General features: G+C 42.9%; 1 protein-coding gene across 1 annotated transcript in view; it reads right to left on the minus strand.

The window, feature by feature from the left end:
- Positions 1-2,453: 2,453 nt before the first annotated feature.
- Positions 2,454-22,395, minus strand: part of LOC126278147 (pancreatic lipase-related protein 2-like) — an 83,236-nt gene continuing 63,294 nt past the window's right edge. The window contains exons 6-7 of the mRNA XM_049978038.1: positions 16,725-16,881; positions 2,454-2,638 (exon numbers count right to left, since the gene is read on the minus strand). Coding sequence (XP_049833995.1) covers positions 2,509-2,638; positions 16,725-16,881 — 287 coding nt within the window. The 3' untranslated portion in view covers positions 2,454-2,508. The remainder of the gene's footprint in view (positions 2,639-16,724; positions 16,882-22,395) is intronic.

A 22,395-nucleotide genomic window follows, 5' to 3' on the forward strand; every position in this document is an offset into this window, starting at 1 on the left:
AATGGATATTCGTCTGCTGAAATAAAACGTCTACTGCTACGAGTCAGCAGGGAGCTTCAACTCTATGAGCTGTATTCCTGCTGGTCACACCTGTGACTTCCCAAAGACTGAGGGCCAGGCTGATCTGTGAATTAAGAACCAATCTACTATCTACAGGCTGTTCAACTTTAAATCAGGGAAGTACAAATATTGCTGTACTAGCTATATGTTGGGACTGCCTCTCCAGCTGTCCTTCATGTCACTGTCGGGTCTTCAGCCTATGTGCCATCATGACAACTGATGAAGGGCACACAGATTTCTGGGGCTGAGCCTAAGTGCAACTATACTCAATGAGCGCTCTGAGGCTCTGACAGATGTCTACAACCTCACCATGATGCAGGAACAAGATGGCCTCATACCTCCTGTGGTGTTGGCACAGAATTCACCTCAGAAAATGCCAGATGGCAGTGCCTGAATATTCCTTGCCATGCACTGATGTGCTACCCTGCGCCTTGGTGCGATAAAGGCTCAGCATGGCCACTGCTAGGCCACACTGGAAAGAGAACAGAGTGACTGAAAAACTCTCACTAAAATAGAGTGTTACTTGAATGATGTCTCATTAGCATCTCAGCACATCACAGGACCACACCTCAGCACGGCTGTCTTACACCCATGTAGGAGGCTGCATCTGGTGGACTCCTACAAATTTGGTGTTAGAAGTGCTGACAATGGCTTGTGCTGCTGCTGCTGAGGAGCCACACCTGTACATCAGCAACTATTGACATCTGTCATTATGCGGTTTGGTGAGAAACCAATTTTTTGGCCTTTTTCCTTTCTTCTTTTATTTTGAGGCCATGTTGAGTCACAAGGGTCTGCATAGAAACTTGGAAGTGATCACAAGAACATGCCGACCTATCACAGGGAAGAGTACTTACGGCTGACTAGGTGCCAGTATTGTGATTTATCAGTGCACGAATTACCATGTACTAAGGCAGTGCCAGTAACAAGTCAAACTTGTAGAAGTTTTGTCCTTGAAACATTTCAGTGCAGTGAGCCCTGGTGGATCATGATATGTAGGAGGAATTAATGTGATTGTTTTTGCTTATTGACATTGTGTTGGTATGTGTGTTCCTACTTGGTATGTAGTATAATTCAAGATGGAAGTTTCTCAACAATCAGAAACACATGCAGCAACTTTAAACGAGGATGTTGGGTTTAAAACGGTCAGACAGCCACGTTACTCCAGGATGAAGTAGAACAAAACCGTGTTAATGAGGAGTTGCACAGAGAACTGGAAGCATTACAGATTGCAAGGGGGCTGACGCAATTCCAGGGATGGGATACCAAGACCTTAGGGAACGTACCTGTCCCATCCAGTGATCCTATGGCAACTAGTCTCATTATGCCTTTTTGTGCGAAAGCATCTGAGGATATATCAGCCTTTTTGGATTATATGAGGGAAGCAGCTCAGCTCAGTTAGGGAATTGTTCTGATGTGACATGTCTGTCTGTGGCTAAGTTACGGATAACTTGACACTAAAATGTATATGTCGCATACTATGAAACCTATAGTAAAACCCAGACATTGACCAGCTGGCTGAAGGACATTTTTAAAGCTATTGTTAGAAAAATAGAGCCAGATTATTTTTTTTGGGGTGCGGGGTGGGGGGATAAGCTCATTGGATTAATACAGAAGCAAAATGAGTCAGTAGAGGCATTATCTGACAGAATTTGTAAGGTGAACAGCCATTTTTTTAGAGATTTTATCTGCATTCGTTTGTTTGAATGCATCTCCTGCGAACCTTGCAGACTAGCTCTCCTGAAAGAAAGGATATTGCGGAGACATGGCTTAGCCACAGCCTGGGGGATGTTTCCAGAATGAGATCTTCACTCTGCAGCGGAGTGTGCGCTGTAAAGTTTGGAAGGTAGGAGACGAGGTACTCGCAGAGGTAAAGTTGTGAGGACAGGGCGTGAGTCGTGCTTGGGTAGCTCAGTTAGTAGAGCACTTGCCTGCGAAAGGCAAAGGTCCCGAGTTTGAGTCTCGGTCCGGCACGCAGTTTTAGTCTGCTAGGAAGTTTCATATCAGCCCACCCTCTGCTGCAGAGTGAAAATCTCATTCTGGACTCCTGGTACTTGTTAAAACATTCCACCAACCAAACCTCTTTAAGGCCACTTGAATGCTGTATGTGCTTGGCACAAGTTACATTAAAATAACTAGTAGTCTATTAAATGCAACTTACCTGCACCATTTGTATCAATCTCACACAAAAGCAATCAAGTAGTAAGTTACACAAAACCATGTGTACAACTTGGCTAAATGTATATTAGAGTTTATTATATCATTAAATATGAGTAAGTTTTTGAAATCAACACCCATGACTGACTTCCTGTCATAAGCATCTGATCTGCATCATTATTTATGTTCCACTGCCAATTTATCTTGTGATAGAAGGTAAGGTTCACTTAAACATGAGACAGAAGAGAACATTCTTTATTACCAAAGGGTTCAGAACATATTAGTTGCGGGCTTTCATTTAGCAGCAGGTTTTGATGAGGAAGTCTTCTTTTTTGATTTCTTCTTTGCTCGTTTAAACCAAGACCTTGGACCAAGTGCAAATGGGGCTGTTCCATTTGTCTCCAGGAAGAACGTTCCAGAAGCACTGCAGAATTATAATAAGTCACTATTCTCAGCAGTTCAGTATACTTCACAAAAAAATTCAAAGGTTTAAGAAATATGTGTACAGAATACACGCAACATAAGGAAGTAACGTGAACATATCAGAACCAAACTATTGGAGAATGGCATACACTTCAATATGTAAGTCTTTATAATAATTTATGTATCTAGTGACCCAATTTTGTCAATACATCATAGGATATGGAATGTGTCAGTTTTACAAGTTTGTTTTGGTTACATTTTATGGTATTACATAAATCAGTTTCATATTAAATTATCTAAAACTTAGGTTCTATTACAAAAAATCTGTAATAGAAAAATAAATATGTTTACAATAATATATCTAAAAACAAAGATGATGTAACTTACCAAATGAAAGTGTTGGTATGTTGATAGACACACAAATAAACACAAACACACACACAAAATTCAAGCTTTCACAACCCACAGTTGCTTCATCAGGAAAGAGGGAAGGAAAGGGAAAGACGAAAGGATGTGGGTTTTAAAGGAGAGGGTAAGGAGTCATTCCAATCCTGGGAGCGGAAAGACTTACCTTACATGAAATGTGAGCCTTTTACCATAAGAATAACGTCCATCATCTTTGACACTCTAAAGTGAAAGCCTGTTTACTTCATAAAGTTTCATTTTATTATATCCTGTGATATCCGATTTGAAGCAACTCTGTGCAGTCACAAGGAATATTCTTTGGCCAGATAAGGGCAGTCAAAACGATCTTTGGTATATGAACTATATGTAGAAAATTGGAACATTTTGGGAATCTAACTGAGGTCCCCAACCATTTTTGTTGTTGATAAAATGGACTTCTTTTTAAAATAAACTATTGCAGCTTGTTAGGAGATAATGGCTGGATGGGAAAATGATTTGCCCTTCGATTACACTTCTTTAATCATTTTGTGAAAAGGTGTACACTATTCTGCAGGTTCCATCTAGAAGTCGAAAAGATGAATTCGATCACCAATCGGTCCAAGGACATTTCTGATGTTCATTATATATCTGCATTGACATAAAGACTTCACAAGAAACTGTACAGTACATGGCAGAGGGTGCATTGTGCCACTATCAGTTTTCTGTCCTATTCCAGTTGCATGTTGAGCAAGGTAAAAATTACTGTCCAGATTGCCCCATACATGCCCTAACTGGTCTTGCCTTTTTTTTATAATGATTCCTACAACAGATATACATTGACCAGTCAGAATATTGTGACCACCTACCTAATAGTCAGTATGTCTACCTCTGGCATGGATAACAGCAGCGGCACATCATGGCCTTGGGAGGCTGCTGGACTGATTTGGCATCACATCTGCACATACAAGTTACCTAATTTCTGTAAAATCTGGGGATGGAGGCAGTGACCTCTGAGGCCACGTTCAATTGCATTCCAGATGCGTTTGAACAGGTTCAGATCTGGCAAGTTGGAGGGCCAGCACATCAAGTGGAACTCACTACCGTGTTCCTCGAACCACCCCATCACAGTTATGGCCTTGTGACATGGTGCAGTATGTTGTTGTAAAATGCCAATCCTGCCAGGAGACATGATCGTAGTGAATGGGTGTGCATGGTCTGCAACAATTGTGTGATACTCCTTGAACATCTTGGTGCCTTGCACTAGGTCCACTAGGCCCATAGATGCCCAAATGAATGTTCCCCAGAGCATAATGGAGCCACCACCACCTTGTCTCCTACCTACGGTACAGGTGTCTAGGAGCTGTTCCTCTGGAAGACGATGGATTTGTGCCCTCCCATTGGCCTGATGGGAAGGTATCGGGATTCATCAGACCATACAATGCTCTGCCACTACTCCAATGCCCATTTCACTTGTAGTTGCTGATGTCATGATGTTAACATTGGCACACACACGGGTTGTCCTCTGTGAAGGCCCATCATTAGTAGTGTTCAGTGCACTGTGTGTTCAAACACACTCATCCTCTGTCCAGCATTAAAGTTAGTTCCACGACAGTTCACTGCTTGTTCTGTTTTAGCAGTCCCTAAGCCTATGATATCCGACATCTGTAATGAGGGATGACCACCCAACCCCACTGCATCTGGATGTGGTTTCACCATTTGTTAATGACATTCACCACAGCACACCTTGAACACCCGGCAAGTCGTGCAGTTTCCAAAATGCTTGTGCGAAGCCTTCAGGCCACCACAATCTGCCCTCAGTCAAACTCAGGTAGATAGTGCACCTTTCCCACTCTATACATGGCAAGCACACTCACTGATGTTATGTGCTCCGTAAGTATGTGTGACTAGCAGCGATTCATTGCCAGGTGACGCGGCTATCGTCTGGATGGGTTTATGTCAATAGTAGGTTGGTAGTTGTAATGTTCTGGCTGATCAGTGTACGATGGTGGCAGCATAATGCTCAAACAGCAATCCTCGAACTCAGAATATCTAAATTTAGCCAATAGGGTTTCCTGAGGCATACATCGTCTTTTACGTTTAGCAACAGGTGAGAATTTGTTCTGAATTGTGACACAAATCTAGATATCCCACTTAACACAAGAGGTCACCTTAACTGCCTCGGCCATCCAAGCATGCTTCCCATCCGACTCAAATTTTGAGCCTATTACACACTACTGATGTAGCATCATTACTTGCAGTTCATGATTCCCATAAGGGGCTGGGCGTGATGTGGCTCTACACTGAAAGAAAGGACCTGTAGTTGTCATCACCTTATGATACACACTGTTCGTCATATCTTTCATGCAATGCCCAGTGTTGGTGGAAAGTGTCATTTTGTTTCATGTTACAAAGCAAATAAAATTAAAATAGGAATTTTATGTCCCTATTTGATAGAGCGCTCTCAAATTAGTCCAGTGTGATATTCGTTTTATCAACATGTATTAACAGGAACAGTAAAATGAGAAGAATAATGAGTACTCCAGCAGTGACTGCTGTGGCCTGGCCTGTGCTAACTGATACCACCACGCAACAGCAGTGTTCTGTCACTGCTGGAGTTTTAGGTTATTCTTCATGTTTTATTTCCCCTGTTAATACGTATCGACAAAATGAACATCACAGTAGACTAGTTTGGGACAGCTCTTCAAACGGGCACTTAGAATTCTGATTTAAAGTAATTTCATTTCCATCAAAACTGGACGTCACATGAGAGACTTAATGTGCAGTATTTGATTGGTCTAATTCCAGCTAGACACTGCAGGAACGAAACTGCAAATATTTGTTGAAACACCAGAGAAAATGTGCCTGATGACCCATAGGAGAGGCACCCGGCATACATAATATAATATGACACACCATGACCGGTCTGTTTCAGGAATCAGGAATTGCAAGTAAGGGGTTCATGGGTAGGCGATGCCTTGTGGGTAGTGTGACAGGCTGGGAATTTGGTCAGGCAGGAAAGGCATTCAGATGACTGAGGTGGTTAAGGTGACCGCTAGTGTCAAGTGCAAAATTTGGGCTACAGTGCTGGTCTGGCACAAATTTTCAACTTACCCCATTAATATACGTCAGTGGTCACTGACAGCTAATGTGTTTAATTCTTTTTTGCCGTGAGTGTGCAACAGGCTGGGAATTTGCCTCAGACAGGAAGTGTGTTTAGATGATCCACATGGTTAAGGCAAATGCTCATGTTAAGTGGGAAATCCAGGTTTGAGTCCCAGTCCGACACAAATTTTCATGTGTTACCCCTGATTCATTTAATTGCTCAAATGTGGCTTATGTCATTAACACCTTTGACAATGTATTTACAGAGTTGCTGGATTAAATAAAAACACACACACACACTTGAGATGTGGTATGATGAAATTTTGCTGCGGTAGAAGCGATATAAAACATGTTGCAGTCAGATATCTAAAATGTTCAGAAAAACATTAAAATAACATTCTAAGAAGTCTAAATTTCCAAAACATTTCCCACAAGGTTGCAACACCAAAATCTCTTTTTCACAAATCCAACAATATATATACATATATTGCTTCTCCCACCTCAAACAAAATACTGTTAATGTGAAGAATGTCAAGCTTCACCATTGTTGGGAGTCCACATTAAACTGTAGATCCTCTTTGGAAAGTTATAGGAAGAAAAGGATATACCGCCTTCAGTAAGACCGTGCCAGTAAAGCACTGTGGTGTTCGAACCAGCCTTCAGGTTGAGAAGAGCTTTACCTATTTGTGCTTTCAGCAGGACAGAAAAGAAAAATTAGGGGTTAACCCCAGATTATTGAAGGCTTCCTTGTGGCATACCCTTTTTATACTGTACAGGAGTTTCCAACAGTGTTTGATGCTCTTGTAATGGTATATAGTTGGCCAGCTACTTATCTGCAATTAGCATTGATTCTTTGCGCACTTCTGTGAAAATTTAGTGGAGGGTGATTCCTCAGGAAATTATTTAAGTGTTTTGATTGCAATATATGAGAGGTTCATACTGCACTGAATTCTCAAAGTCAGAGATCTTGTGCGTGTCGGTAAACACAAAAATCATCCTTGGATAGCATAAGAAAAGTATGAAGTGGGTGAAGTCTGTTTACACCAAGTTGTAAAAAGAGGATATAAAACTTTCATGTTGCCAAGCATTAAAAAGCTGCTGTAGACAACAATGAATAATATGTGATTCTCCAACTTCTCACCGCATAGTTCACGATGAAATAGCTCATTCGTGAATGATCAGGTATCAGCATCCAACAGGCACAACATTTCAACATTATCAGGTGCAGTGATGAACTAACTACTTCGGAGCTGACATTGGGTGTTATCCTGCTCCTCCTCCCTACAATCTGCCCCTCCACTCACATCAAGGAGAGAGCATGCAACTAGTATCCTCTACCGCACTCCCTCCCTTCAACTCATCGCTCCAGCCTTTTTTCATGTCCAGAGATGTGTGCTGGTGGCCACAAACAATGGAGTGGCCACATATTCCCACAGTTCCTCTTCTGTTTCCTCCTGTTGTACAGTCTGTATATGCTGTAGGGCTCCGAATTTGCCTCTGTGTAGCTGTTCTTGTGGAACCCTGTCCTCAGATGTTCATATTCGTGTTGAGGCTCTCACTGTCCAAGACGGTATGAGCGCTATGTAACAATGTTTTGAGCACTCCATTCATCCATGCTGGGTGTCAACACCTGTCTACCTGTAGGTATACACCAATGTGCACCTCCTTATGGTATATATTGTGGCTCCAAGTGTCGTTCTTTTGGTCGGGACATTCAGAAAGGGAGGGATCCACCCACTTCAATTTCCATGCTAAAACTGATGTTCTTAGTGTATGCAATTGATATGTATGAGGAAATAATTTAACTGGACTCTTCCATGTGGCCATATCACAAAGGTGTCATCAGCATACTGAAGAAAAGGCAGTTTGATTTCTAATGAGCTACGCCAGTGCTTCCTCTTCGAAATGTTCAATATCCATATTGGCAACAAGTAGTGACAGTGGACTCCCCACGGCTATTTCCTTCTGCTCATAGTAACCAACACTGAAAAGAAAGTACCGGTACCGTATGCTGATGTTGAGACATGGCTTAAAAATCTAGTTTCTCTATATAAAATCTCTGGCCAATAGCTCTTAAGAATTCCTGTAGAACCAATCTGGTGAAAAGGGAGACAATATTAAAGCCCACAAGCATGTTGGAATCCTTAAAGTTTTTAAGACATCTAACAAAATCCATGGAGTTACGAATGTGATGTGGACATTTCCTGACATAGGAGTTACACATATCCTTAAGGTATTTAGGGAGGGAGTATGTTGAGGCACCAGTGTAACTCTATGCAGAGTCCACTGCTGCCCAGGTGTCAACCATCAGTTCATTCATACGTCCACACTGTGGATAGGCAGTTGTAGACATTATTTGAATTTTTCTTTGTTAGTCAATTACAGGCAAGTGAGTGAAGTGTTCTCTTCCATACTGTGGCTAGGATGTCACATTTCTTGATTTTTCTGGCTGCCACCGAGTCAGAGTGATCCATTATCTTGGTGAAGTTCGGCACCACACGTTATTCACAGCACCTCGTAAGGAATGCAAAGGCACTAAGCATATAGCTCCTGTGGTGGTATAGCTTATCATGTTTCTTCAATACATATCATACTAGTAGAGATACGTAATGTGATTCTTCAACCTCTCCCAATATAATTCATAATAAACTGTTTGCAGTTGGATGGTTGGATGTCAGTGTCCTAAAGCCGCATTCGTCATGGTGGCTAACAGCACGTAGTCTGTTCAGAAGAGGAAGGAGATATCGTCTGAAGCTCTGAAGTCCTCCCACAATACCGTTACTCATATATGAAAATACAGTGCCATCTGCCGTGAAACACAGCTACAGCTGTCAAGCCAACTACCAACGATCGCTCGTCACTCTGTTAGTGTCAGTCCGCGTCAGCTGAGGTAGCCTACCTTAAAATGGTGGCTTGTGGCATCATTCTCATCATGTCAACCAGCTCATGTGCCAAAGATTACAAAATATCTTTTGAAACTAATTATCTTCTAATACAATTTCAAATTACGCTGAAGATCAGTTTAAGTGAGATTCAGTGCATTAAAATAGATACAGGGACACTCAGATTGCTGTTTGTGTTCACATGCAAATCGAGGTGTTTCAGGAAGCATAGCCAATATTTTAGAAAATGGCAGTAAGGAATAATTCGAATAAAACATTTCATATAACGTGTCAGTTTTTTTATTGGTTGCAGACATACTGCTGTTCAGAGAAAGGAATTTTCATTCCTCATGCTGGTATGCTGCTTTGGATTTATGTATTAATTGTCACTTTTGTTTTGAGGTTCAAGTTGCGAAATTGTGCTTCTATTCTCATAATTGAATTTTTCAACTGTGTTATATTGATCAATCGTGCCACACGTATTTACAGACGCTGAGTGTGCTGACGTATTCTATATTTGGAATTTGTACGTGTATAAATCTACATCTACATATATACTCCGCTAGCCACCAAGCGGTGTGTGGCGGAGGGAACAATTCGCGCCACAGTAGCCGGCACGGTAGCTCAGCGTGTTCGGTCAGAGAGTTAGCTGCCCTCTGTAATAAAAAAACTGAGTGAATGGATCAATAACGAACGTCAACGGGCGTCAGGGGACGTCTGCCACGAAGAATTGCAACGAACTATAACGATCAAAATGAGATTAAAAGAAAGTCATATTTCCCTCCTCTGTTCCACTCGCAGATCACGCGAGGAAAAAGCGACTGTCTGAACGCCTCAGTACGAGCTCTAATTTCCCTTATCTTTGAATGGTGATAATTGCGTGATTGGAAAGTTGGTAGTAATAATATATGCTCTACATCATCGGCGAAGATCGGATTTAGGAATTTAGTGAGCAGCCCCTTCCGTTTAGCGCGTCGTTCAAGTGCAAGTGTGTCCCATTCAAACTTTCTATGGGATTTGTAACGTTCTCGCGATGGCTAAATGCACCAGTCACGAATCTTGCCGCTCTTCTTTGGGCCTTCTCAATCTCTTGAATCAGACCCAACTGGTAAGAGTCCCATACAGACGAACAATACTGTAAGACTTGACGAACTAACGTATTGTAAACAATTTTCTTTGTTGAAGGACTGCATCGCTTCAGGATTCTACCAATAAACCGCAGTTTAGAGTTCGCCTTGCCCGTTACATGTGGAATCTAATCATTCCATTTGAGATTATTTCGAATAGTCACATCCAGATACTTGACGGATGCTACGCTTCCAAAGACTGGGCATTTATTTTGTACTCGTACATTAATGGGGATTTTCGCCTTGTTATACGCAGTAGATTCCATTTACTAATATTGAGAGATAACTGCCAATCATTACACCACACATTTATTTTCTGCAAATCCTCATTGATTTGTTCATAATTTTCGTGTGATACTACTTTCCTGTAGACTACAGCATCATCGACAAACAGTCTAATGCCGCAGTCAATACCATCGACCAGATCGTTTATGTAAATCGTAAAAAGCAGCGTACCTATTACGCTGCCCTGGGCACACCTGAAGTTACGCTTGTTTCTGTTGAAGTCACCACATTCAGGACGACATACTGCTCACTGTCTGTTAGAAAACTTTCTATCCAACCGCATATGTCATCGGATAGACCGTAAGCGCGCACTTTTTGGAGCAGTCGAGAAATATGGCATCAACCTGAGAGCCGAGCCTGTTGTAAATCATACACAAAGAGGGCCAACTGTGTCTCGCATGACCGCTATTTCCTAGAATCGTGCTGGTTTCTGCAGATGAGTTTCTCAGAGTCTAGAAAGGTCATTATGTCTGAACACAAAATATGTTCCATGATTCTACAACAAATTGATGTCAGTGAAATTGGCCGGTAATTATGTGCATCCGATTTTCTACCCTTTTTATAGATTGCCATGACCTGGGCCTTCTTTCAGATTCGTGGAACTTTCCGCTGTTCCAATGATCTCTGATAGATAATGGATATGAATGGTGCTATGTTTGTAGCATAGTCAACATATAATCTTACGCGGATACCGTCCGGGCCAGATGCATTCCAGGCGTCTAAGGATCTTAATTGTTTTATAATCCCAGATACACTAAACACTATGTCAGCCATCCTTGCGTTTATTCGATAATTGAAGGGGGGAATGGTGATGCAGTCCTGTACCGTAAACGAGTTTTTGAAAGCTAGGTTTAGAATTTCGGCCTTCTGTTTATCATCTACCATTACATTACCAGAATTGTCAGCAAGAGAAGGTATTGAATTATTTGTAGCACTCATAGATTTTACGTACGAACAAAATTTTTGGGGGTATTTTTACAATCTGCAGATAAAATATTGCTTTCAAATTTGTTAAAAAGGATCTCTCATTGACCTTTTGACAGCTGCTTTCATTTCGCATAATTTATACTTGTCAATGGGGCAAAATTCTCTGCTTTCTCAGCATCCTCCTAATGTGTGTGTTGTACCAAGGTGGATCCTTTCCGTCCCCTATATTTTTGCCAGGCACATACTTCTCTAGCACATGGTGGACAGTACTTTTAAATTCCGACCAAAGATGCTCAATGTCTTTGTGTCCGGCGAACCTCCTAATATGTTTGTTGTACCAAGGTGGATCCTTTCCCTCCCCTATATTTTTGCCAGGCACATACTTCTCTAGCACATGGTGACAATACTTTCAAATTCCGACCAAAGATGCTCAATGTCTTTGTGTCCCGCGGTGAATGCTTGCTTGGAGCTGACTATGAAGATATTCATTAATGACAGTTTTATTTACTTTCCCAAACAAAGCTCTACGCTTTTTTTTTTCTTCAACTTCCACTAAGACATAGAAGCCACAGCGACATTATGGTTGCTAATACCTTCTTCCAGATTAACTTTCTCAAAAAAATCAGGTTTGTTTGTCGCCAATGTATATAATATGTTCCCACCTCGAGTTGGTTTTCCACCAAATTGCTCAAGGTTGTATGTTGAGAGCGCTTCACACGAGTCTTTTCTTCTGCCCCCCTGTGATAAACGTGTAATTTTCCTTGTCAATGGATGCCAGATTAAAGTCTCCACCTATAACTAATTGATAATTTGAATACTTATTTCCTTTGTACTCAAGACTTTCCTTGAAACGTTCTGCGACGTTTGTTGCTGATGCTGCTGGTGTATAAAAACATCCTAATACAATCCTTGTCTGATTGACAGCTTTATCCAGACTGATTCACAGTCCGACCCAGTATCGATCTCAACTGCGTTTAAACAGCTTTTAAGTGCAATGAACACACCACCTCCCATAGCATCAGTCCTATCCTTCCTAAAAATTGTGTAATCCGAGTTCAAAATTTCACTGCTATTTATGTCTGCTTCAACCAGCTTTCGGCACCTAATTCAAGACTGGCATTGCTACTGTTTATTTCGGAGAGTAACTCGGGGGTCTTGCTACAGACACTTCGACAATTTACTAACATGAGATTTAGCATATTTAAATCTTTTGGAATGACCTGTTTAGGCGAACTAACAATTTTTACAGTTGACACACCCACATCGGTGTCATGAACTGGTAATTTTTCAGTTCGGTTTGTTTCCCGTGGGGAGGAGCCTAATATATATATAAAAAAAACATGTGCACGCCACAAATAATGTTCCATATTATGTATGCACGCCCTCTATCGTTATCTAAAACGGATTCAACACCGTTGAGAAGGAGGTGAAGGTAGACGATTGGGATTTTGCTGATGGTGAATTTCAAATAGTATAGTATTACTATTAATATTGCTTAACACCGAAGTCACTTTCACTCGTGATGTTATCAGTAAGAATCGTAACTTATATTGGTGTAAAACTCCACATGCGTTTGTGAGAGAGACATTTTCAAGAAAGCTCCTCTGTAAATGTGTGGAGTGCGATGATGCGCGCTGTGATCAGTTTATTCGGCCTTACTGCATCGTCTTATAAGGTGCAGTTTTCTACACTTTCTTGAAAATGAGCTTCCAGCCTTATTGGCTGTAGAAGGATGAGGAGGTTCTTCCATCATGATGAGGCTCCCACACATTCTAGTCATTCGGTGACATATCATCTAGATCTAATACTCCCCGGGAGATGGGTCGGCGGAACTCTTCAGTAAGAACCCCCTTTCTACCCTAGAAAATTATTGCAAAAGTTATCAATACATTTCTACCGATGTTTTAATTAATTGATAGAACTAAAATATCGTTTTGTAGATGTAACAAGTTACCTGTATCGAGGTATTTTCAGTTCATACAATGACTGAGATACGACAGTTGCTTCAAAACGCTTTCTAAAGAGTCAAAAATGAGTTGAACGCTACACTTACTTTAGGCTACGGAATTAGTTCATGAAATGCACATAGCCCCCCCCCCCCCACCCCCACACACACACACCCACAAACCTATTACATCAGTGTGAATGAGAGGGGGTCCTTGTAATAAATATAAGTAATATTGGGAAAAAATTTCTGAGAAGGAAACCAAAAATGAAAACTTGTTTTACACGGAGGGAGATTTCGTAGTCAATTTGGGTAAAGCTCAAATGGCTGTGAGCACTATGGGACTTAACTTCTGAGGTCGTCAGTCCCCTAGAACTTAGAACTACTTAAACCTAACTAACCTAAGGACATCACACACATGCATGCCCGAGACAGGATTCGAATCTGCGACCGTAGCGGTCGCTCGGTTCCAGACTGTAGCGCCTAGAACCGCTCGGCCACTCAGGCCGGCTTGGGTAAAGCGAAAGGTACGAAAAAGAGATACATAATTTCAAAAAATTTTAGGCTGTAGTTGCGTGCGTGACGTTATAGTAGAACGAAGTTTTATGGTATATGAAAATTTCGGTTATGATGAACAAGGGTACTAGATCTGAAGGAGTCGATTCAAAGCAGATCGAATGCTTGCAATCAATCTTTGGTTGATGAAAAGTGTTGAGAATTCGACTGAATTACGAGGGGCGCTCAACAGGAAATGCAACACTTTTTCTTAAAGCAGGTTGGTTTTATTCAGGAATTTAATATGCTATATTATTCCCCACTCTTTCGGCTAAAAAAACATATTTTTCAACATAATCTACATTCAATGTGACTGCCCTACGCCACGTTACTGGGACGGCCCAGAGCCTGTATGCTCGCGTAGTACCGCTCTGTTGGTCAATGTCTGAGTCAATGTCTTGCTGCATCAAGAACCTCGTCATTATCCACGCACTGCTTTCAGCAGAGTGCTTTCTTCAGTGGGCCAAACAGATGGAAGTCGAAAGGTGCCAGATCTGAGCTATAGGGTGGATGACGAAGAACAGTCCAATGAAATTTTGTGATCTCCTTTCGGGTGCGCAGACCTGTCTGAGCCCTTGTGTTGTTGTGGAGAAGTTCGTTAGTATTCTTGCGGCGAGAACACGCTGAAGTCGTTTCTTCAATTTCGTGAGGGTAGTACATTAGACTTCCGAGCTGATCGTTGCACAATGAGGGAGGCCAAAAAACAGAATAACCCTTTCAGAGGTCGAGAAGGCCGTCACTATGACTTCACTGGCTGAACTTCTTGTTCAGAGTTTAAAGTTGCTGTGGCGTCACCACCGCGATTGCTGCTTTGTTTCCGGTTCGAAGTGATGAACCCATGTTTCATCGCCTGTGATGATGATCGACAAAAAGTTGTCACGATCAGCCTCCTAATGCGCAAGCAATTCCGCGCAGGGAGTCCTTCGTTGTCCTTTATAGTTTTGTGTTAGGTGGCGAGGAATGCAGCAGATGCACTCCTTCGAGTATCCCAAGTAGCGGACGAGTTTCTCAACACTACCAAGAGAGACGTCCCGTTGACCAGCGATGTGTTTCCCATCTGTCGATCACCTGGAATGAGAGTGTCCGCACGTTCCAACATTGTAGGATTCATAGCTGTGTGTGGCGGGCTGGCACGCGAGAGACTGGACAGGTTAGTGCGACCTTGTTGCGATTACAACAGACACATGGCCCAAAAACTCACCACGCTTTTGTTCACTGCCAGGTTTCCGTAAACATTTTGCAATCGCATATGAACACCATGATGTTCGGGTTCTCCGCCAAAGGAAACGTACCTTCATTACACAATCCATTTTGAAGGCTACGAATAGCGCTGCCACTTAAGGGAACTTCGTCAAACTACACTACTGGCCATTAAAATTGCTACACCAAGAAGAGATGCAGATGATAAAAGGGTATTCAGTGGACAAATATATTATACTAGAAATGATATATGATTACATTTCCCGCAATTTGGGTGCATAGGTACTGAGAAATCAGTACCCAGAACAACCACCTCTGGCCGTAACAACGGCCTTCATACACCTGGGCATTGAGTCAAACAGAGCTTGGATGGCGTGTACAGGTACAGCTGCCCACGCAGCTTCAACACGATACCACAGTTCATCAATAGTAGTGACTGGCGTATTGTGACGAGGCCACCATACACCAGACGTTTCCAGTTGGTGAGTCATCTGGAGAATGTGCTGGCCAGGGCAGCAGTCGAACATTTTCTGTATCCAGAAAGGCCTGTACAGGACCTACAACATACGGTCGTGCACTATCCTGCTGAAGTGTAGGCTTTCGCAGGGAAAAATGAAGGGTACAGCCACGGGTCGTAATACATCTGAAATGTAACGTCCACTGTTCAAAGTGCCGTCAATATGCGAACAAGAGGTGACCGAGACGTGTAATCAAAGGTACCCCATACCATGACGCCGGGTGATACGCCAGTATGGCGATGACAAATACTCGCTTCCAATGTTCTTTCAGCGCGATGTCGCCAAACACCATCATGGTACTGTAAACAGAACCTGGATTCATCTGAAAAAATGACGTCTTGCCATTCCTGCTCTCAGGTTCGTCGTTGAGTACACCATCACAGGCGCTCCTGTCTGTGATGCAGTGTCAAGGGTAACCGCAGCCATGGTCTCTGAGCTGATAGATAGATCATGCTGCTGCAAACATTGTCGAACTGTTCGTGCAGATGGTTGTTGTCTTGCAAACGTCCCCATCTGTAGACTCAGGGATCGAGACGTGGTTGCACGATCCATTACAGCCATGTGTATAAGATGCCTGTCATCTTGACTGCTAGTGATATGAGACCGTTGGGATCCAGCACGGCATTCCGTATTACCCTCCTGAACTCGCCGATTCCATATTCATTGGATCTCGGCCAATGCGAGCAGCAATGTCGCGATACGATAAACTGCAATTATGATAGGCTACAATCCGACTTTGATAAAAGTCGGAAACGTGATGGTATGCATTTCCCCTCCTTACACGAGGCATCACCAGCACGCAACGCTGGTCAACTGCTGTTTCTGTATGAGAAATCGGTTGGAAACTTTCCTCATGTCATCATGTTGTAGGTGTCGCCACCGGCGCCAACCTTGTGTGAATGGTCTGAAAAGCTAATCATTTGCATATCACAGCATCTTATTCCTGTCGGTTAAATTTCGCGTCTGTAGCACGTTACCTTCGTGGTGTAGCAATTTTAATGGCCAGGAGTGTATTGGGACTAAGGCGGCAATATTCCAAGATGTCCCAGAAAAAACTCAGCATCTTTTTCAACCGAAATTGGCCGAAAAAAAAAAACCTGTTGCATTACTTATTGAACGCCCCGCGTACGTCACAGAGGAGGAGCCGTATGGGCCAGCTTACGTGCGGGGGACGCGCTCGCCCATGGGGACGGGCTCGCCGCGGCACTTGCGCTCCTTGTAGTTGTCCCACGAGTCGCACGGCACGGCCAGGAAGGCGTCGCCGGGAGCCGTGATGGACTCCGCGAAGAACTCGTGGGCGCGCGCGTGGCTGCACGCCTCTGCAACAAACACACTCAAGGCATTCCACTCTGCGAGAGCTCATTGAGTCGTCTCGTGTGTGTGTGTGTGTGTGTGTGTGTGTGTGTGTGTGTGTGTGTGTGTGTAAGTCATACCACGGTACAACAATTGGAAGAAGACAGTGAATGGTACTGACTTCCGAGTAGGAGGAAGTGGTGCTTAGTCTTGTAGAAGATTAGCGTCCAGTCGATACTTGGTCTGTTCTACATGAAATGGGCATCGCGCACAGCACTGTGTGCGAGAAGTGCGAACCTTAACTTCTGCTGACTTTGGACCTTGCATTGAAAGAATGAGAGCTCCAGTACTGAAGGGCCGTACTGATTCTCCAGTGTATGTACTTTTCTCTGGATTCATCAGAAGGAAAGAAGATTAGAGTTCACATCCCGTCGACAGTGTGGTCATTAAAGACAGAGCACAAGCTCGGATTATGAAAGGATGGGGAATGAAATCATCTGTGGGATTTTCAAAGGAACCATCCTAACGTTTGTCTGGAGAGATTTAGGGAAACCACGGGAAAACAAAATGTGGATGGCTGGACCAGGATTTGAACCGCTGTGCATGCGTCAAGCATGCTAATCGCTGTGCCAGCTCGCTCATTGGGGATTAATCAGAGACGAATTGCTCGATAGTCACGGTAATCGTGTATGGGCTTTGAACTTCCCCACCCAACAGCTGTGAAGTCAATGCAAATTTGTAGGAACTTGTGTATTGGCATGCTTGTTATTTCTTACTCACTGGTTGATCAAATTAGTTTCAGGGTAAGTCCAACGGCAATAATAAATTTAAATATATTATTCTTTTAAATGTAAAAAACCATTAGCCACTGTGTCTGAACTAACAAAATAACAAATGTAAAGATATGATTTGTAACAGCAATGGTAGTGACAGCAGTGCAAATGCTAGGGATAGCTGAGTAATAGGGTAAAGGGCTAAGACTAGTAGCAACGATGTAGTATTTTGTCACTAATTATAGTTTTCGTTGGATATAAATGCTTCCACAGTGTGGTCCATTGTACCAGGACATTTTTGAAATGGCCAACATTCACATAGGTTTGTAAGATGAGGTAATTAGCACACATTGGCTTTGCTATATAACGACATTTCAGTATACAGGGTGAGTCGCGTAAGACGTAAAACCCCCTTTATTCCGGGGGCGATTGCACATATCGGCATGCGGTTTTCGGCGAATCATAGCGGACTATGGGGCACATACGTTGGTACATGCACAATTATCACAACGTTTATATTGACCGAGATAATGAGGGAACTACATGTTTTTTAGATGGGACGCTATACTTTTTGTACCACCATTCGAACGCTCTGGAAAAGACGCGTATAGTGATGTAACGCATGTTGCTATTGTGATTCAAACATCACTTAAAAGATGCTGGGAAACATTGTACGATTGAAAGTCGAGGCGGTCGGAATAAAGGGGGTGTTACGTCTTACGCGACTCACCCTGTATATGGTAATGTGGACTGTAAGACTTCGTGTGTTTGTATGACACGTTTTTGCGAGCAAGTGAATCTGTCATGGTAGCTCGGAGGCTTTTTCTCACGGTCACTGGAAAGTCGAGCGCCAAGATAGTTCCCAGGAGCAAGAAGAAATATTGAACATATGAAGCCACTTGCTCCGAATAACACTGTAAGGACTCCAAAAAAAGGAAAGACAAGTGCTGACTCGCAGTCTAAGGCGATATGCAAGAAGACATGTGAATTATGTGAAGTCGTGAATCAGTGCAGATTATTTTACACGACGATTTGAAATTACATGAATCTAGGATGTTGTTCAACAGCTCAGCGCATCAGATTATGTGCAACGAGAAAACTACAAATGTAAGTGCTGATCGAAGAGCATGGAAATGCAGCAGTCATCATGAGTAAGGAGGCTCATTACAATTTGAGTGAGAAGGTCAGTAAACTGTATCCCTGGTATTGGGACAGTGAGAATTTACAGAAATTCACAAAAAACCTCACATATTGCAGCGTGCTACAGTCTGGGCTATCACTGCCCCATAACTGTTGAAGATTAAAATGGTGGCACCATGATAGAACTGAATTCTACGTTCACACCGTTAGCTCTTTCTTGTAACCACAACTGATAAAAAATGTCTACTAAACAATCAAAATGTATGTTCCCAGAAGAATGGTATAACTGCACACATTTTTTTGAGGGGTTATCTCTATTTACATGCCATATTTACACCAGAAACCCCACACTTTAGTCGAACCAAAAAAGTCAAAACAAGCAGAGAATGGTAAAAATTGATCATGAGGTGTTGAAACTCACATGCTTGAAAACTAAATTCAAGGAAATTATATTTCCTACATGATTTTATCTTTAAATCTTATGGTGCATTAAAACGACATGCAGTTACCAAGTTTTACATGTAATAAAATTACGTTTACATTAAAATCTCATCCAGAATGGTTGATATAAAAAATGTCCATTCGCTATAATTATTCAGCTTCTCCTTGCATACTTCAAGTCAAAACATTCATAATTCATTGGTGAACTGCTGGCTGGATATCAATGTTCAAAGGGTGCGTGCGCGCGCGCGTGTGTGTGTGTGTGTGTGTGTGTGTGTGTGTGTGTGTGTGTGTGTGTGTGTGTGTGTGTGTGTGTGTGTTATGAAACAATGTGTGTATAGTGTGTGTAGTGACTGATATGAAACAATGTGTGTATAGTGTGTGTAGTGACTGATAGTGAGATATGAGTGAACAGTGTGGCATTACATTGTTTAATAAGTTATTTGTAAAAAAGTATTGTATAACAGGAGTAAAATCTAATGACTGTCTCTAACTAGAAGTCTGTAAATATATGTGTACAAGCATTAGCTTATTTTAAATTGGTCTAAACTTGAAAATACTTTGACATGTCCTATGTACCTGAAAAAGAGATCTACAGATGAATAAAGCTACTACTATTACAATATTACTGTAAGTGATCACCTGCCATCACCAGGTCTGCTGATGAACTGACTGATTAATGAGGAATTTGTCTGGAGGAACTTGTGGGGCACTTCTGGTATTCACTTTACAGCCAAAACCGACCAGAATTGCTGGAGCCATGTTTTTTGATTTTCTGTTCAGATCCAATATTTGGTGGTTGGTCTCTTGTTGCGTACAATAACTGATCTAACTTGTTGGCCAGTGTACACATTATTTCTCGAGTGATCCGCTCCAGTGCCTTTCTGGGGTAGGGAGTTGCATTTCTGTTTCTTGTTGTAGGGCAGCTGTCGTCACGTTGCGTCGTGCTGCGGCTCTGCTCTGTTTCTTCATCTTGTCAGCCAGCTGCTGTTGCACTGGCGGTTTCACTTTTGGGACCAGCTCATTTTCTGACAACCTATTTTCCAACTGGATTTGACGCATTTCAATATACATTTTAAATTTAATCCATCTGGCTACACGCTTACCGACGCACTTCGCGCATCATGGCGCTCTCTGTCGGCTTTCTTTGGAGGTGTGAGCGTCAGTGCTTTTAATGTGATGAGGTTTCTGTTGCAGTACTTGATCACATGTCATACTATTGGCAGTTGAAGCAGTACGAGGATTTGTCGAATTCTGGCAGCACGGGATCGACCGTTATCGCCACATCAAAGAATTGTCTGATGCCGAAAATGTCGATTTTCCACTTCGACGAGCATGGCTCCATGAAAAGCCACACTGGCGCTCTTGTTCCGCCTGTCTTCTGGTATAGTAAAAAATCACCATAGAAGCCCATCTCTGCTGTTTCTTCCAGGAAGGCTCTCACTTCCATCATCCATGGAAGGCCTCTTATCATGACTGACCATTCTCCTCCACCTACGTCAAGTCTGCGGTATCTTTGCAGTGACGTAAGCAGCTAGTGTTTGCGCTTCCCTGTCGTTATCATTTTTGGGAAGAGATGGTCATTGCCTTTCCTCATACACTGGAGTGTGCTGTAAACCTTAGTTTGAGTCCTCAGCAATCTCTTTCCTCAGCTGTGGCCAGCACACCTTCCTGTTGTCTTATATAACTACATCATAGGTGCGTTGTCCTTTTTCTTGATCTGCTTTGGCAACCAGGTGATGGCGCATCACTGTTTGCGAGCTGTATGTCCCTGTTATGGCAGCAGCTGGTGCTGGTACTGATGCTGTTTTTTTTATTGTCGCATACCACAGGATGACGACTCCTGTCGTTGGTTTGTCCTCTTCTTGTCCTGAACGCCTTTGGGTGTTGCTGAAGCACTTAAAATTACTTCTAACAAAGAAACATGACAACTGGGAGGCGCCTTGTTAAAGACCCTCCCCCCCCCCCTCCGACCTCCCTGCCCCACATTGCGTTCCTAACCTTTGCCACTGCCGAGCTCCTCACTTGATCCTCTCATTGAGCAATCTGTTTGAGTAGCGTCTGATGTGTCTGTATTCTGTATCTTACAAGCACCACAGGGCTTTTCCCATCTGACTTCTGATATGAATTTATGATTTTTGGGATGGTGGTTCTTGGGATCTGAGCTCCTGTATGACTTGAGGGATTGCCCTCTAGTTATCTGAAGATAATTTCCTGATGTGCTAGGCAGAGCTACCAAGTTGGTAGTATTGCCCGATGGATGAATAATGTTTTGGAAAGGTAATGACAGCTGAACAGGTTTTGATAGAAACCTGCTTCTGAGAGGTCATCTGTATTTCAATATTCCTCTGGAAGTGAATGTAGCACTCCATCTGGGGCAGGATTGCTGCTGTTTCGTTGCCCCAGTCTTCTAGAGAGAGGGTTGAGACCATGAGCTGACTTCCTTGAACAGCTCAGTGTTTTCTTGCAACTCCTTTATTGTCTTGGTTAGTAGCGAAGGTATCATATGCGTCGCCACCAGCTCCGTTTGAGTAACTGCCCCTGAGATCTCCCACATACCTGCAGGGGCCACGACGGTAGCTAGATGCTCAGTTTATGTGCTCGTGATGACACCAATTGGCGGCCTTCTCACGTTTGGTTGGCAGCGCATTCTGCTACTGCGAACATCTTGGTGCAGCTTCCTCAGTCATGGTTCGCAGTGTGGCGCCCATTTCTTCGATGGTGGCGTGGCAGCTGGCACGACCTCTGTCACCAATGGATTGTCTAGCCACTCTGATGTTTCCGCAATATGTGGTGCAGCAGTCAGTGTTGGGACACGTCCCACCCCCACTCTCATTAGGTGGAGGGCGAACCCTCCACAGCACACTAGTTTCATTGCCTGGCAGTCGCTTGATGGCCCTATGACCAACTTTGTGACGTGATTTCTCCTTGGGAGCATGTTGGTACTTTCTGCAGCCACACCAGCTTGTCACGTGTGGCTGTTACAGTTTTCGAATGTGGGGTCAGCTTCTGGATCCCTCATGCTTCGTCTGCTGTAATGTTTGCCTGCACTTTTTATGTATGACACTGCATTTCGGCAGTGTCTTAAGATTTGCCCAAACTCTTTGTGGTTGTAGCACTGTGGTTGTTCGTCAAAGTCCTTCAACATCATCTCGACAGTCTTGGTGATCCTCAGGACTTCTATGT

Source organism: Schistocerca gregaria, chromosome 6 (assembly GCF_023897955.1).
Source record: "Schistocerca gregaria isolate iqSchGreg1 chromosome 6, iqSchGreg1.2, whole genome shotgun sequence".
Taxonomy (NCBI): Eukaryota; Metazoa; Arthropoda; class Insecta; order Orthoptera; family Acrididae; genus Schistocerca; species Schistocerca gregaria.